The sequence below is a fragment of the Ischnura elegans genome, chromosome 6, assembly GCF_921293095.1.
Source record: "Ischnura elegans chromosome 6, ioIscEleg1.1, whole genome shotgun sequence".
NCBI classification, from domain to species: domain Eukaryota; kingdom Metazoa; phylum Arthropoda; class Insecta; order Odonata; family Coenagrionidae; genus Ischnura; species Ischnura elegans.
In genome coordinates this window covers 75,578,915-75,597,340 of record NC_060251.1, presented here as the reverse complement: position 1 = coordinate 75,597,340, position 18,426 = coordinate 75,578,915, and the positions used below count along the sequence as shown (strand labels likewise).

Genomic DNA, 18,426 nt, shown 5'->3' with positions numbered 1-18,426 from the left:
GCTTGTCCGATATCATATCACAAAATATTTTCTTCGTTTTCCTGAATCTCTCTCTATCTTTCTTTCATTTTCTTAGGCTAGATGAAAAATAAAACATTCTAAATTTAGGAAAATGGTTCATGAAAAAGTTTATATATTTCCTTTGCTTAGGAATTATTGTTTATTTCCCTGGATATAACTGCGGTTTCATATGATTTTTATATTTAATAGATACATTGAGCCGTGAAGAATTTTGTAAATTTATTTTCTGGAAAAAAACATTTATCACACATTCTCTGCAGCGAGATGCCTCGTTATTGCACTTTAGACTGATGTCCAACGTGAACTAAAAACGTCCCTGAATCTCTCTCTATCTTTCTTCCATTTTCTTATACTGGATTAAGTATTTAACTCACTGTAGAAAAATTATTCTCATTTGGATATATTAAATAATAATTTCAATAATTTTGCTTGCTCAATGACTACAAGTAATTGACAAAGTGAATACTCTGATTGCACTAAGGGGCTTCCATGCTTAAAAGCTCGGAATTTTCTGCTTAAATTAAAGAAAAAAAAACCAATAACGGTAGCAAAAGGGTCTAAAATTAGAAAAGTTATTTTAAATAATATATTTATCTACCTTTTTCCAAACTGTTAAGAATGTAAGCAGTAATCAATATATCTTGAAGTTAAAAAAAAATAATATGAAAATTTCTACAACGCTGGCAATAAAATTTATAATTTACGTCCCTACTAAATGAACTATCAAACATTTAAACGGCATTCTGAAACTGCATACCTAACTTAAAGGATAAATTTCTACCAAGACTCCATAATTCGTTGAGTTTTTCCATGCAGAATTAATGATTTAATGTTAGACACAATACATGCCTTGTACCTACGACTGTAAGTTAGGTAAGCCCCGCATAAAAAAGCCGTGCCTTTTAAAGAAAACGAGTCCCTAGCATTTTCACGGCGCGCTGGAAAAATTATTAAAACGTGAACACGGTGACCCACGATTACCGCCTCGTTCATAGACGACTCGGAATGACCCGCACACCCCACCGATTCCATTTTACCTCGTACGTCACGCGGAATTTCTCCCTCCTTCACCACGCTCCGACGCAATTCCGTTTTCATTTCTTCAAGGAAAAAAAATATAACAAAGCACGTGACGTCGCCGATACTCCCGTCGCCGGCGAGGGCCGTCGATGTCGCCGGGGCACGACCTTATGCGCCGCCCGCCGAGACGCCATAACCAGCCAACCAACCCTTCTCCCACGACCATTAAGATCAAAGGAGACGTGCGGTGTGAGGCGATCAAAAGGATAGGAAAGCTATGTGTGTGTGTGTATGAGGACAGCCAGTTTCTTTCCTCTCTCCCCCTCTCCTTAAATTCGTGAGCGGTAATGACTGCCCGACTCCACGGCGGAAACCAAATAATAAAGAAAAAAAACAAACACGAAAGATTTCTCAAGGGAGAAGAGTGAGAAGAGAGAGAGAGCTATGAATAAATTCCTCCTGACTTCCTCCTTCTACGGCTCTGCTATTCACGATTGCCCGCACCCATATATGCGTACAAAAGTGAGACCTCCCTCCCGCCTCCCTCCTCCTGGAGACATGCCATGCACCGAACCATGGTGTGGGAGGATTTTGAAGGCAGAGAGAGAGAAAGAGAAAAATACGAGGAAAGGCAGGCATATCGTCGACCTAACACATTGAAGGGGGTGGGGAAAGAGGGGTCTTGAAAAGGGTTTCGAGGACAACAAGGGTTAGGAGAGAGAGTTAAAGGGCAATGGGAGGGAGGGTATGGAAAGGGTTCGTGGGGTAAAAAAAAGGGTCTGCCTTTCTCCCCTCATTTTTTTTATTATTCCCCACATTCCTCTTCCTACCCGTGGAGGAGGCGTGGTGGCGGGAAAACGGAAGGATGTAAGAGGGAGGGTGCCTGGAAAGGAGTGTCGGGTGGAAATCGAGGGTGAAAGAGGGTGAAAGATGGTGGGATGGGATTTGAGGAGACTAGGGTGTAATGATGTGGTGGTCTCCAATGCTACTGAGGAAAGTATAGGGAAATTGGTAAAGAGAACTTGGCAGAGTCAATCGCCTGATTGCAACAAGGAGCTTGAATGCTTAAAAATTTCGTAAAATCTTCATAAATTCAAGGCAACAAGAGGGGAATAACGGTAATTAACAGTGGCGTAGACACGGGGAGGGGTAGTTCCCGGTTACAACCCCCCAACCTTGAGCGCAAAAAACGAGTAAGTAAATTTATGTACTTTATTTTTTTAAATGCTTGCATATAAGCACTGTTTTTGGAGTCCTAAAAATCACTTTTGCAACATCAAATCCCAAAATTTTCCGGAGACCACTTTTCCCTGGGGTGTTTTCCGTAAGGGCCCCAAAATCTCCGGTAAATCCCCGCATTTCAAAATCCTGACTACGCTACTGGTAACTAAAGAACCTGTAATTTTGAGCAGAGTTATTTTAGTATCACATTTTTATTCCATTTCCTACGTTTTTTTTAGGGTAAAAGCAGTAATTACTATATTTTAAGGCCTTATGAATTATATATTTATTTTTTTAAATTTTACTCTACATCCCTTTTATATCACGGTGAGCCGAAAAACATGAAAGTGTCAGAATCGAATACCATTAGCGTGGAAAAGTAGTTACTTGTAACCATAACTTGGAAAAGAAACAATCTTTGAAATCAAACCATACCTTACGCTCGCAAACCTCGATCGAGATTTCGAAAAATACTAAAAAAGTTACTTCTTTCGTTATCAATTAAAATATGTTACATTGATTGTATTTCTTACAAATTCGTGATTTTTCATATTTTAATGGCACTTTATGTAAAAAATACATCACCACCCTTATTTTCTTAGTTCTTTGGTATCTCAACTCGATAAAAATTTCGATAAATTGTTAAAAAATGGCTTTTTAAAAAGGATTTTCTCTGCAGGACTTACAATGACCACGTTGCGTTCATAATCGTTATGTGACCTTTTCTAAAGGTCATTTGCCTTTAAAATAAATATATTTAAATGTGTATGTAAAGGACGGATGCACCCTAAAAATGAGTGACCTTACAGTCTCCATTTTCCTGGTGTCAAGTGACTACGTATGCTTCTCGCCCTTGAAAATGTTGGCCCACCCTACTGACGTGAGTACTGATGAAATATAGAAACGAATACTCAGATACCAAGGGAAATGTATATTTTTAGAAAAAAAGAGTGAGTATACTCCAACAATAATCAGACACGTGGCAATTCGATTTTATTTTCAACTGTTTGGCCCAAGAAAAATTGTGACCAAATAGAAAGACAGTGGCTAGCCGGTTTAACTCATAGGAAATCAATCTAGATTATTGAAGACTACCATGTTTGGGCGTTTTTACTTCAGATGCATTGAATTGATGCATGAAACCGAACTACTTTCAACGCAAGTGATGTGATATTGTGAATAGAAGAAAGATTACACTCTCGATACAGCATTTCTAAATAATAGTTAAAGTGGTCACCGACTCAAATTCTTTTTCAAAATAAATTTCACCATCAGTAAATATTTTAAAGACAAAAAAATGAAATCGAATTAATTACTTTAAAAATTATGCAATAAAAAATTACTAATCCATTAGAATTGTGCGGATAGTTAAGTTAAAATTATGTGTCACTTAAGCATAGATTTTTGAGAGAGATCAAAAAGTATAGTTTGTAATAACGCATTGAGTCAGAAGACTAAAAGAAAGGACTTAAAGTTTTCATAGTATCTAATACATTCTAGTATTTAAATATAAAAAGAAAAGACCATAAAAATTAAGAGGGTTTAGTAGAAAATAAATAGGGTGAACAAAAAGTGTTTTTGCAGGCTAAACTAGTTGGTAAAAACAATTTTGCCCTACCTCCCTTTTCTATTTTTGTCAGGCATATGAAAAAAGATGCATGAGAAGATTTTGAGTAAGAAGATGGTTCAGGCCACAATACGGAAGAAGAGGATTTAAGTAGATAAAGAAGGGGAAAAAGCTGGATCCTTCACAAAGAGTTACAATTGGTTTTATGTACTATTCTAAAACATATATATTTTTGGGTTAAAAAGAGAGAAAAGCACAGGTCCTCCACCTCCGAGTCGCCTCTCTGAGGAAAAGAATTTCCGGCTCCAAAAACGCAGGACTTCAAAATCACGGATTCGTCGCAATTTTACGGAGTTGGCTGGTTAGCTGCTTAGGGTGTGCGCTGATTAAAAAAAATCATTTTGATGCGGTATGTAGAATGGCAATCGAAGTTTTATGTGTATGGTAAAGGTAAAAAAGCACTTGCCCATGGCATTTTGCCATGAGTAATAAAAGATCTTAAGGGATAAATTTGAAAATTGTAACCGAAGAAACGGAATTATTGCCTCCCTAAGGCTTTATGATGGTTTGGTAATGCGCGTTTTTTCTTGGATTTAGAAGGCTTCTGGAGACAAAACCGAAAAGGGTATTGCTTGATAGAAAATCGAAAATGCACTACTATAGACAGGTTTGGAAATCAGTTCCAGTGCAAGTGCAAACATTTTTTTCCCTAATATAATTTTAATAGGGGGGAAATATAGACGGTACCAGAGAAGGTAGCAGGTGATAGAGCGGTGAGCAAAAATCATTATTTCTAGAAAAGTTTCCCCGTGTCCCGGCGTGCGCGATAACCAACCGTTCATCTACATATTAATGGAGATAATCAAGAGTGTGCACCTTTTTCTATGAAATCAGCCTCTCAGGCGTGAAAGAGTTTGCTATTCCTACCTAATAAATGCCTTTTCCACATTCAGACTTCGACCTCACCAACATTAAGACCAGAGTTAAAGGAAGTATATTTTGCCCTCACCTTCAACCAAAACTTACACCAAACCTTTATCAAATCATCGAGTCAGTGAGTCAAAAGAATACATTTATTTAATTAACTTGTCACTGACGCGCCAAGTCGTTCACTCTTTTAAACTGTAAATATATTTGCAATCAATTTCACCCTGACCTACCCAAACTAACACTCAGGCAAAGCATTGAACATGAGCAGGTAAGGAAAGGGTACAACTGTTTCTATTTTAAACCTTTCTTCTCAGTTGTCATAGATGCAATAATTTCACCCTATTCTATCCAAATTATCACGAAGAATTGACCATGAGCAGGTCAATCAAGAGTGTAATTATTTTTCCTTTAAGCATTACTTCTCAGTTGTCATTAGTTCACTGCAATAATAGCATTAAGCATGAGTTGGTAAGTCAAGAGTACAATTGTTTTAATTTTAAAAATTACCTTTCAGTTGACAATAGTTCGCTATCAGCACTTTAAAATCGCACCTCAAGGCTTCACGCACCGTGGTCAGCATTTACGAAGACCCATCGTAGAGGAAAAAACCTATTCGTGGCAATTACACCCCCACGGCTACATGGGCAAGTCATGCTCGAGGTAGGACAATAAAGACGGCGCCTGAGAAGGGGGTAGCAGGTGTGAAAACGGAGAGCAAAAACCAAATAATTTCCAGGGGATTATCTCAGTGTGCTGAAGTGGGTGGTGCTCGGGACGTGAGAAGCGCGAGCGACGATTCGTGAAGGCCTCTTAATGACGAAAAGATTACAAAAGAATCCCTGCGGCGTGAACGCGAAGACCGGGCGGATGGAGCGTCTTGGAGGAAACGGAAGGAGGAGGCAGCGGGCGAAAATAAGAACCGCACACGTAAGACGGACGACGAGAGCCTGTAACGATGGAACAGTCGCGACAAAGATACTTGAATAAACGCCTTGAGTACGAAAAGTCCCAACGCGAGGCAAAAGTCTTAGCACCTCACGCAAAAGTGTTGCACGCTCAGTAGAATAAGAAGGTATCACCAAATCATGAGCTTTCCTTCAAGATATGAAGAAATTTATTAGATATAATTTTAGATTTGCGAAAAAATCGACAAAAGAAATATTGGATTAAATTACAATAAAATCGGTTAACCAAAGCTATTTTCAAGAGTAACAAAAATAATGAACTGGGAAGGATGATAGGATCCTACCAAGACAGGAAAGATGGACGACGAGAGGCGGTAACTTTGGAACAGTCGCGACAAAATTACTTGAATTAACGCCTTGAAAAGGGCCTGCGTGATGAAAAAGTCGTAGAACCTCACGCTGTAGTGTTGCAGACATAAACTACACGGCCAAATCACGAATTAAAGTTCTAAGTGGAAGATTACGAGTTTCTCTTCAAGATATGAAGGATTTTATCACATTGATAATGATTTGCGGAAAAATTAACAAAGCAACGAATTGGATTAATTATAAGAAACATGGCTTGCTATGAAAAGAGGCTACTATGCGGAAAATTTTAAAAATAAAAATTTGGATTAAATTAAAAGAAAATTGGTCAACGAAAAAAGTGGGGCAGAAAAATAGGCAGTGGGTTATTTAAATGACATTAACAAAGTTTCAAATAAAATAACAAAGTCACAATGGCAATGAGTTAGGGAGGATGATAGGACCTCACCAAGACTCAGGAATGATGGACGTCAAGAGCTTGCAACGATGGCACAGTCGCGACAAAAATACTTGAATTATCGCCTTAAAAAGGGCCTACACGAGGCAAAAGTCTTAGCAACTTACGCAATAGCGTTGCAGGCACAAAACGCACGAATTCATGAATTGAAGGGTTAAGGGGAATAAGATGGTATCGCTAAATTAAGAGTTTCTCTTCACGATATGACGGATTTCATTAGATTTGTAAAAGAATTGCAGAAAAATTAACAAACCAACGAATTGGATTACATTATAAGAAAATTGGCTAACTAAAAGTTTGATGTAGAAAAATAGGCAATTAAAATAACAATATCACACGGATAGGAAAGGTGGACGACGAGAGGCTGTAGCGATTGAACATTCACGACAAAAATACTTGAATTAACGCCTTGAAAAGGGTCTAGGCGAGGCAAAATTCTTAGCACCTCACGCAATAGTGTTGCAGACAAGGACTACACTCTCAGAACATGAATTAAAGCGATCGATGGAATAAGATTGTAGCTCTAAATAAAGAGCTTCTCTTCACATTATGAATGCTTTTATTAAATATAATCAACATATAGCGGATAAATCGAAAAATTGGATTTAAATTATAAGAAATTTGATGGACTAAAAGGTGGCGCAGAAAAATAATTACTTAATGACTTATTGAAATAGCAATTACACACAAAGCACAAAAAATATTCTTCAGAATCACAAAAATAATAAGTTAGGGAGGATGATAGGACCTCACTAAGACACAGAAAAAAGGAAGACGAGAGACTGTAACGATAATACACTGACAATAAAATGGAGTAAAGACCTCAAGAGGGTTTAGACGTGGCAAAAGTCTAAGCACCGCACACAATAGTGTTGCGGGAAAAAACTACATGCTCACAAAAATAAATTGAAGGGCTTAGAGGATTAAGATGGTGTCTCTGAATCAAGAGCTGCTTTGCACAAAATCAAGGATTTCATTATATTTGATTTACGAATTTGGAAAATAATTTCAGCATGGTTTCGTGGTGCAAGCAACTTAGATGTTTCAGAAAATAATTAAAAGTTTTAGGTGAAAAAGGAAGGCTCATTCAATCGGAATCCTCTCATAGGGCATACATTTTTGATATACATAGAGTTGATACATCAATAGCAGAAAGATATGTTAGAAACTGCATTGAATTATGAACGTAGCTAGTTAACAATAATTAAAAGGAAAATGTAATGAATTTCTAGTAATTACAATTATTTCATATTTCCCCGATACATTATGTGAAATTATCAGCTTAACTGGTCGTTAAATAACAATGAACTTAATACCTCTTTACCCTAAACTTCAGGTTGTGTAGATACGGCCTTATGAAGATGGAAGACGAGAGATTATAACGAAAATAACTTTAATTAACACCTTTGAAAGACCTAGAATAAGGAAAAGAAAAACACACGCCGATGTTATCAGCAAAAATTAGAGGGCTTAACGGGGAAAAGAGGTATCAGAGTTGCTCAGAGATAAAGAAAGATATTTTTGATTTTCTAAGATTCTTGGATCTCGAATCGCGATCTCGATCTCGAATCTCGATCTTGGATCTGCAACCCCTCCTATCAATGGAGGGTGATGAATCCACTCTTTATATTTCTCCGAACCAAAATTAGAAGGGAGCCATTTAACTAATTCTCTCAATTTATTTCCAAGGAAAGCTTTAACGGGTTACAAGAGGGCGAAACGATAACCTCAAATCCCGATCCACCGGACTTGTGCCTTAACCGTTAACAGTCCAATGTTCCCATTTAGCAACAGATTTATAGAAATATGAAAATTACATTTCATACCTGTGATTACTTTTATAACTTTCGTTACGTAAATAAAGCATGGAAGCATTTTTTGAAGAGAATCGCATGAATTGTGTAAACATTGGTCGTTAAATAGATCTTTTCCAAATTGGTTATTTTCATCACCTCTGCAGTGAGTATGCGGTTTATTCGATAATTTTCTCAAGACTCGCTCTCCAGTAACAAGCGCTCATTTATTCAATAGAATAATATATGATAATATTCAATAGAATTCAATTCAATAGAATAATACACTGATCAATTATGTAAACCACAAAATACAAGGTTAAATAAAAAAAAACAACTTATTCCCAATTAAAACGAAATTGTAAGAAAATGTTACTTGAAAAATAATACAAAAAACTAATGTAAAATCATTATTTTTTACTTACAAATTTTGAAAATATGTATAATTATTGTAAAATAATTTTTTAGTTATTTTTCTAGTTATAAGTTTAATGATCAATTGTCATGATGAGTTTAATTTGCCCTCTATATGTTTGTTTACATAAGCACCTCCTGACGAGCCAGTGGCTCAGGAGGACTTAAAATGTAATTATTCATTTGATATATGAATATGTATACAAGATTGTATTTTTGTTCGGATTATTTTTCCACTTATGTATTTATGATTTAATTGTAAAAAACAAAAGATAGGATCATGTAATGATTTTCATACAAGACATTGTATCATATTTTCTTTTTGCTGTATATTGCAAATAAAGTTGTTATTATTATTTATAGATTTCATTGTTAGAATTTGTTTTTTGGTCAAGTATATACTTATTTTTCAAGCAATAGCAAAAGTTTGCGGCGTGTTTACACTTGGGAACATGCTTGAAAACGCATTTGAACATTTTTTTCGGGTTTTCTTTCATAATATCTCATAGTTAGCGGTAAAATAAATAGGATGTACAAAAATGTTTTTAATAATCAGTTGGTAATTTAGTTCGACCTTTGAAGGCTTAAATAGATCCTACGTAGTAAATGGTAGCAAATTATAGAATATGAAATACATAGTTCCAAAAATAGCCAAATATTTAGTTAAAGGCTCTTTAACTACCCGTTTCTAAAACCAAGTTCACGCACTGTTCTTGCGTTATTATAATGAATTTAATTGAATGATGTGTTCAAATGGTATATTTATATGAAAATTTGTTTCTGTATTCTTTATAAATTGCCTTCTTGACAAGCTTATATCACTTTATCTTTTCTTGTTTTGATGGCACTCCTTAAAAACATAAACCGCCAAAAACTGGAATTTTTGCACAATACGGATTATTCTCTTTTAAATTTATAGAATCCTCATAGCAGTCTGAGTAGCGTCCGAGTACGTTTCAAATTTTCGCTAAAAATTCCTGTATTGGGATTACGAAATAAAATATTTTCTCTCTCATCCTCACAAAAAACTCGAATCCAAGCTCTCGTGAGGGGTGAATCCTGTTCTCAACTCGGGCAATCGGGATAGCTTCATCTTAAAAACCACCACCTCTCTACCTCCCCTGTGACAGGGCGGTGAGGGCACCAAAGTCAGAGAACAAAGGCGGAAAATGTTTTCATCGGGGCAATCGGAAGAAAACACTCTGGCGGAAGGGATGGGTGTCGCCAGGGAAAAAAACAAATGAAGGGCGAAAAAAAAGTAAACCGGGGCGAGAGATAGAGGAAAAGAGTAAGGCGTGGAACGGGGAGATATTTCAAAAGGATTTACAGGACCCTTCTTCCTCCTCCCACTCCGGCAGGACTTGACGAAGGGTCGGTGTGGAAGGAGTTGTGGGGGGAGAGAGGAGCTTAGGGTTGGCAGGAGAGAGAAAAGAAGAGATTTTGAGGCTGCAGGGACCTAGGAGGGGAGGGGGGGACGGGAGGGGTTGGGTAGAAAGGGGACAGAGGCTCTGAAGAGGGACCAAAAATCCGAGCGAAATGAAGAATTATTGACCGCGAAAATATATTTAATCGCAGTGGTGGGGAATGGAGAGACGGGCTGAGAATGAGGCGTCAAAACCTAATTGAGATGTTCGCCCTTTTGATACTCGCGAGGTTAGGGAAGGGGGATTATTATTTACATTCTTTTTTTTTCCTTCGAATTCCCGACGGATTCTAGGGAAGGCGCCGCGGGATAAAAGAGTCGTAAATACATTTGGAGGGCCGCTCTCGTAAAAATAGCATTATTATGCGAGTTCACGGCCATATTTAACGGGAGTTTCCGCGGCCCGATAAAAACGCCAGGGCCAAAGTAGAGGAGTTTCCTATCTGCGCTTGATTTAAACGCGGCTAATCCGAAAATTTTTATAGATGAATATCGTAAGGAACATCTAGTCGTTCATGCACACAGTGTGCAAATGGACAAAAATCTAGAGAGATAAAACATAAAGGAAAATGGACTATAAAATAGCTTATATATTGCTATGAAATAGCTCGCGATATAGGCCTCAGCCTCCGTGATTTATGTATTTTCTTGCACTTAACTTTGCATTAACCATAGTTCCCCCAGAATTGAGTTTTATAGTTGAAATATACGATTTTTTTAGTGTTCCACTTTCGACCTAATGCTATTAATGTGGAGGTTATTGTATTCCCTCAAAAATGACTAGAACGTAATATACTGGATGTGTTAATATTTATTTTACGATGCATGAAAAATTAGGCTTAATAAAGTAAATCTTAACAAAGCAGCAATATAATACCGAAGTTTTTGAGTACCTTGATCCGTGCCTGAAATGGAAGGATCCATTTTAGCCTATGAAAGAGATTGGCGCAACCCAATAGAAATTTACGACCATGAAATATCACAAATATAGAATATTTTAACAGCGATTTCGAAAACAAAAGAGGCTATTCATCACAGATATTATTAAAAAATTGTTGAGTGATGGAGAGAGGAAATTTTGTACACATTGATGCCGATTTAAAAGCCAAATGTATTCATTCCAACAAAGTGAGATTAATAATGCAACGAAAAGGTTTCACCCTCCCTTCATTTATAAATATTTAACAATGTATGTATGATGAGCCTGTTAACTATTTATATGTTTGCAGTCAAAAAGTGTCTGCATTACATCCGCATGGTTGTATTGAAACCGAAACAAAAGCTATCATGAAAAACTTTAAAGAGATGTGTGGATAGGATAAATAGGGTTATTGGCGCAGAAAATGATGAACCAATCGTCTTTTCACGAATAGAACCGGAGGAGTCTGACCAATTGGCAATATTTTAATTACCATGCAGCCAGACCAATATGGTAAAATATTTTATACAAACGTAAAAAAAACTTCAATTAAGGGTGTATTTTATGTTGCGCATGAAGTCTCAATAAAGAGCAGTAAATAGATGCAATATTTTATCTCACGAACGTGTAGAAGTTTATCTAAAAACCTCCGCAGTGCTTAAATTGCATTCATTTCCGCTTAGAACCAATACGATTTATAAATAATGTAATTGTTTCCTTCGTGAAAATTTCAAAGATAAAAACAAAAGAGAAAGTAGTGCATTATATAAAATATGATATTAAATTACTCATTCATAATATTTCCTATTATACTTTCTTAATTACCCTAAAAAATTCATAATATTTAGTTTTATTTTACCATTATATCTGGCTAATGGAAAAGAAGGTAAGGTAAATTTGATCAAATACTTTATCGAATGCTACAATTAGTACCAAAATTTCATATGCTATTTTAGCCTACCTACCATGACAAATTAGAGTACAATGTTTTGTGGATACAGAATATTGATATTTAAACCTTCAGTTTTATCATTTATTCAATTTCAGTTATGTTTTTCTTTACACAATTCATGCTTTGTAAGATAAGATTAATTTACTACACTTAACTCACACAAAGAGAGGTATTAAATTTCTGCTTTAGATCACAAAAGACATGATTTAAATATAAATGAAATTAACGCGATCTTAAATTCCTTCGGTAAAGAGCATAAGATGATTTATAACGGCTAAACCGTCATCTCAACCATGGAGTTCAACAACGAACACCTAACTTGGAATTAAATATAATAAAAATCTATGCATTTGCGATTATTTCATTCAGGTATAATATACTGTACGGCAGAACACGCTCATACTTATGAGAATTCCCAAAACATCTTTTTTCGAGAAAAAATGTCCAATGACAGACGAAATCAAGAACAAAAACTAACATCCTCGGCTGAAACAGCGAGGAAAACTCTGCGTGTCTCCAATTTTTCAGCATGACTTTCGCCAATTTTCTTCTGACAATACATATCACCTCAATTTTAGTCCGAAGAATTTCAGCGAATGTCCCCAGCGTGGGATTAGTCGCGGGGACTAAGACGGGAGACGTATGACCCAAATGTGAGAGGCAACTTTTTACGCCCTCGTACAATCTCATTCTCGGCCCGATTCCTCGGGGAATTCCACACGGACCGCGGCTGGCAATAACCTTCAGCAGCCGCGGTGACAGGACGAGGAGAAGAAGGGGCGAGAAAAAAAAGAGAAGAGCGATGTAGGATCGTATGCATTGATTCCAACCTCGGGCCCCGGAGTGTGGAGGCGTACGGGGCATCGAGGAAGATCCGGGCCGTGGTAAATTTAAGCGGTTATCTCAATCTCGCAGAATGAGGGTCAAGGAAAAGCCATCGGATTGGCAAGCGGAGACAAAGGTATAGCCGAGGACACGTGTTCTATGTCTCAATGTTAGTGAGGATGTCACTATTAATATCCTCAGTCATGGCACAGTAACGTAGCCAGGATTTTTAAATACGGAGGGGTTTACCGAAGATTTTAGGCCCTTCCGGTGTGTATGGAAAACACCCCAGGGCAAATGGGGGTCTGGAAAATTTTGGAATTTTTGATGTCGAAAGATATTTTTAGGACTCTAAAACAGCAATTTTATTCGAGTATATATTTTTAAAAAGTATATAAAATTACTTACTCGTTTATAGCGCCTCTTTTAAAGGCTCAAGAGGGGGTTGTAACCAGGAGGTGCCCCCTCCCCAGTGGCCGACCCCGTGGATACGCCACTGTTAGTTATAGTTCTTGCTGTCTTGAATTTGAGTAGATTTTTCAAAGATTTTTAAGGATTGTAGCTCCTTAGTGCAATCAAGCGATTGAATCTGTCAAGTCCTCCTTACCAATTTTCTTATGAAGAATTTGGGGCCCTTCCCCGGAAAATTTTGGGATTTTTGATGCTGAAAACGTGATTTTTAGGACTAATAAATAGAATATATATAATCGTTTTATTTATAGAGGCCATCTTACTCGTTTTCTGCGCCTCTTTTAAATGCTCAGAGGGGGTTAACCCGGAAATCCCCCAATGGCTACGCCACTGTCCAGGCATATTGTATACAATACATCGATGGTTGAATTTTTTTCATCTCTTGGCTAAGTGAAATGTTATTGCAACTAGTTCAGAGTTTCCTGAGAAATGTGAGCGTCATACAGAAGCATGATTCACAGAAATTGCAAATATTATTTGTAAATAACTAATTAATTAGAAAACATGAAATTCAGACCACACATTACGAATTCATTAGCAAATTCGAGATGTTCACGTATGCTGCGAAACACTTGCGGAGGGGCTATATGGCTCGGAAATACCTGCCAAAGACAACTATATTTGACATAATTATTCCGTTAATATTTCTTTGAATTTAAAATCTACAAATTTATTTTGCACAAAATCGTGTCTTGAGTGATATGCCTCTTCGCTTGTCTCTCCGCTACTGTAGCAGAGCTGTTGTTTTTATCCCATTTCAAAAATATCTTTGGTCAAGACAATTAAATACAAATGTCATTATTTTTCTAAAATCCACTAATATATCGTTAAATTTTAGTGTTTCAAGATCAGTTAAATAATATGTTTGCAATAATATGTCGAAAAAATCACTAGGTGTACATTACAGAAGTTACGTATTGTGAAACTGGGTGGGAATCTTTCTTAATCAAGTAATACTTTACAGGTTGCTGAGTAGGTTTTACCAGCTCACAGAGTAGGTTGGCAACACTGCTGAGGGACACTAGTGCAGGGGTACAAGACGCGAGAACAGCCTCTAATTTTTAAATTTTTATCCTTCAAAAATTAATTTATTTTTCCTTGGTATCACGAAGGAAAAGAACAAATACCCAGACTCTATTACAAGAGTCAGGTATTGAAAAACCGGAGCCAGAGTGATTTGCGATAAAATCATATCTTACAGGTTACAGAGCATAAATTTCCAGCTCACACCATATGTTAACAACACCACTAATTGCAAGTAACATTTCTATGCTCACAGCTTGGCAGTACTGCTGAGGGACAAGAGGAAAGCCAGAGACGAGAACAGCCTATCATTTTTTAATTTAAATGCTTGAATTTGTAAAACATTGCTATTCTGAAGAATTTGGCCCGGATGTGTTAGCAATTTCAAAGCATGTACGCAAATTAAATTTAATTAAAATTCAAAGTATGAAAGTAGGTAATTCAATTTAAACAAACATGAAGCTATTTCACGAAGTCACGCCCCAAACTATACATTATATTAGAACATTGTTTTCCTGCTAACAGAGTCGGTTGGCGACACTGTGGAGGCCTTCAAGAGAATTGGGAGTTTAAGTTAGGAGAACAGAGGGTGCCCGGTTGTAGCGAGTACAGTTTTTTTTTTTTTTTTTAGAAGGAAGAAACTTAAGTCGGGGATAGTTTTGTGCGACCGCGTTTTGCGGCTCTCATAACTCACCCAGCCTTCCTCACGGCCCCCGTGCAGTTGAAGGAGGCGGACGCCGTGCCCGCAGCCGCTCTGGACCCCGCTCCGCCTCCGGCGCCGCCGGCCCCTCCGCCTCCTCCCCCGCCCCCGCCACCACCGCCGCCCCCGCCTCCGCCCCCGCGGTACGGGGAGTTGTGCGCCGAGTCCCCTTCTTCCTCGTCGCTCACAGCGGTCGTGAGCGACATGCGATCGTCATCGGACATCTTTGGAATTAGAAAAGAGAGAGAGAGAGAAACAAATGAATGTCGATAAAGAAAAAGAGATGAGCATTAATCACGCGAGGCAAGTGAACGAACGGATGAGGGAGTACACGAATGAGATCTCTGGGGATATAAAGGCAGCGACGCGATCTTCGCGTCAACAAGGTAGACAAAAATTGTGTTGGTAACATAACTTTTTCTTTTGAAATCACAATGTTGCCTGATTCTATTTTTTTTTCGTTTTAAACCGGGAGCCTCCATTGGGCGGAGAAAAATTTTGACGCGAAATTAAAATCCCTGATAGCTGATGCCATCGAATCAGGGCCCAAGGGTGGCCCTTTAAAGGATAAAACACACCGGGGCCGGGACCCAGTAATTCAACTGATACGCCCGATAACCCAGGGAGGGGAATGGATGGGAAGGAAGTAAAATAGGGAGCCCGTCAACGTCTACAGGAATAGGATACGGAAGTTTGCCCTGACGAAGGCAAAGGCAAATTCAGGCAAAGCACTCGAATTTATGAGTTGCTTAGAGAATACGGTAACGAGGCAAATTCGCGACCAATCGAAGCATTAAGCTCAAACTTTCTGTAATTTTCTACCAAAACCAGCATAGGCTCTTGGTTTAAAACGGAAAAAAATTGAATCAGGCGACATTTGATTTCGAAAATAAAGTAATTTAACCGAACGCAATAACTTACTACCTCTCCTACCCCAAAGTTCTCGCCGTGTTATTAGTCACCCATGATCGTTCTAGCAGCGCTACAAGATTAACGCTATAATTTTCTCAGCAAATAAGCATGGTATCTTTTCATAATGGTTTGGATTAGTTCTTTAAAGCCAAAGATAAAATTTTTGTTGATACGACAACCGATGAGGGCTATATAATAAATATATAGCTTTGAGTGAGATATAATAAAAATGATGCAAAACTTCGAATGATATGGTGTTTGTTAACAATTAATAACCCCGATTCAAATTTGTAAGTAATGTATTGTTAAACCATGTCAGAATATTTTACGATACACACAACTAGACACCTTGCTAAAATACTATTGGAACAAACTAAGTTTAACTAATTCGTAATTCATCACAATTTTCACACAAACCTGCTTGTTGAAGTTGAAGATTGGAAGTTAAGATACATAAAAAACATTCATGCCCACTTCATAGAAAATCTATTGTGGTAGAACCAGAGTGCAAGTGGATTAAATACGGTGCCAGGGATAGTATAAAGGAACTAAGTGCATACAATGAATCTATTTTTTTCCAGAATCTAGTGCTATCATAGCAACTATCGAAGAAATTTATGTGCTCAATTTGTTTGCGTAGTCTTATATGTCATCGATGGTAAATAGTGTACACTCTGTACAGCGTCCCACGTGTGTGGGATCACGTTTACATTGGGGAAACTGGCCGCACAATCGAAAAACGTCTGACGAAGCATGAAAGATGCATTCGCCTGTTTTATCCATTGAAGTCGGCGGTTGCGGAGCATTGCTTGGACCTCGGTCATAGGATGGACTTCAAAAGTACGAAGGTTTTGTGCCACACTAGTGATTATTGGGATCGAATCGTAAAGGAGGCGATTGAAATTAGCCTAGAGGAGAAGAGCATAAACAGAGATAAAGGCTTCCAAATTAGCAGTGCCTGGAATGCCTTAATTAATCGCTACATCCGCACACAACAATAAGGGCAACCAAAGATATGATTAAATAGATAAATAAGTACCGTAAAAAGTACCCTAAAGAATAAACCCCTGAAGACGATGGCAGACTTAGCCGTTGAAACGTTCGGAGAATTAACCTAATACACATTTGGTGGGGAACCCGAGAAATTTTTCATCAAATAGATGGTGTTCATCCTAGATGGCTCCATATGAATAACAGAAGATGAAATAAAGTACACAAAATTTATTGTTAAGAAATAGTAATCACAACGATGCATACGGAAGTATTTATCTACGATAGCAGACTGTCAAATGGACAAGGTTTAGGTAAATTTTGGCTGGTAAAACGAGGTCTTTCACTGTGATTAAATGAAGATTTATATCGACTATATTATTCGTATTATTTGATTTTGGGAATTTACGAAGAACAGAAGGATTTTATTAAGTACGGTTGCACTTTAAAGCTCTCATTTATGGGATTCAAGAGACTTTAATAATCGTGTTAGCTAGATATGATAGAAAATGTAAATAAGAGGGTGTTTATGGAAGTAAACCTGCGAGTTCAAAAGGACTGTAAATTGCAAGGAGAGAACTTCACAAGCCAAGCCTCTACTTCCGATTTAATACTAGAGTCGGGAAAGATTACTAATGCAAACGCAGTAAAAGATAAAGGAGCCAAGTTTGAGGATTTAATGATGCTATCAAGTGTAAAATTACCCAATTACCGTTGCTATGACTTCTAAAGGAATTATTTAAGCACTGTATTCGTTTCCAAGCATGAAAAAGTTTACGGCATTATATTACAAGCGCCCTCACGACGGGATTTCAAACAAAACATTTACAAAATACCACTACAAGCATGAGATAAAGGTATTAAATTGTAAGCCCCTTCACAAGGGAGGTTTAAACCAAAGCAAATTAGCACTTCATGTATTAGATCACATGAATACAAAACAGGCAAGTGGTATGTTCATGTTGCCAAGTAAACCTTGTCATATGATTACAATATCCTCAAGATTTTCAGAAGTGAAATGTATTCCTGGTTTTCTACTGAACAAAATTTTCACGCAGGGTTTGAAACAGGAACACCTCACCGCTTATTTTACCCCGGAAAATATATGAACTAAACATTTAGAGCACAATTTTGGGGATGATTTTTTTAACAAAAGTTACGCCAGGATGTCCTTCAAAAATACTCCACAAAAGGTGTACATCTGGCAGCAAAATAAATGATACCTGCATTTTATTGAGCAATAATGGCAATGAAAACAAATAAAAGAGCAAACAAATGAGCAATATGAATTCCATTGAAGGTTGATTATCGCATATACTGTATATCGGTCAAGCACACTAATGGCAAAAACTTAGGGAAAGAAAAAAAATTTGAATTTTGAACAGTCTAATAAACAAACTCACCATGCACCAAGAAGGTTTAAACTGGAATCAATGGGATAGGTACCATAACAGTATCATCGCATATTAAGAATGGATTGAGTATTTGATTGATGATTTGAAAGAGTAGATTTGATC

General features: G+C 37.4%; 1 protein-coding gene across 1 annotated transcript in view; it reads right to left on the bottom strand.

The window, feature by feature from the left end:
* The window catches only part of LOC124161017, a 362,450-nt gene that overhangs the window by 61,208 nt on the left and 282,816 nt on the right, over positions 1–18,426 (bottom strand). The window contains exons 8-9 of the mRNA XM_046537157.1: positions 15,144–15,231; positions 15,002–15,059 (exon numbers count right to left, since the gene is read on the bottom strand). Of these exons, the coding sequence (XP_046393113.1) occupies positions 15,002–15,059; positions 15,144–15,231 (146 nt within the window). The remainder of the gene's footprint in view (positions 1–15,001; positions 15,060–15,143; positions 15,232–18,426) is intronic.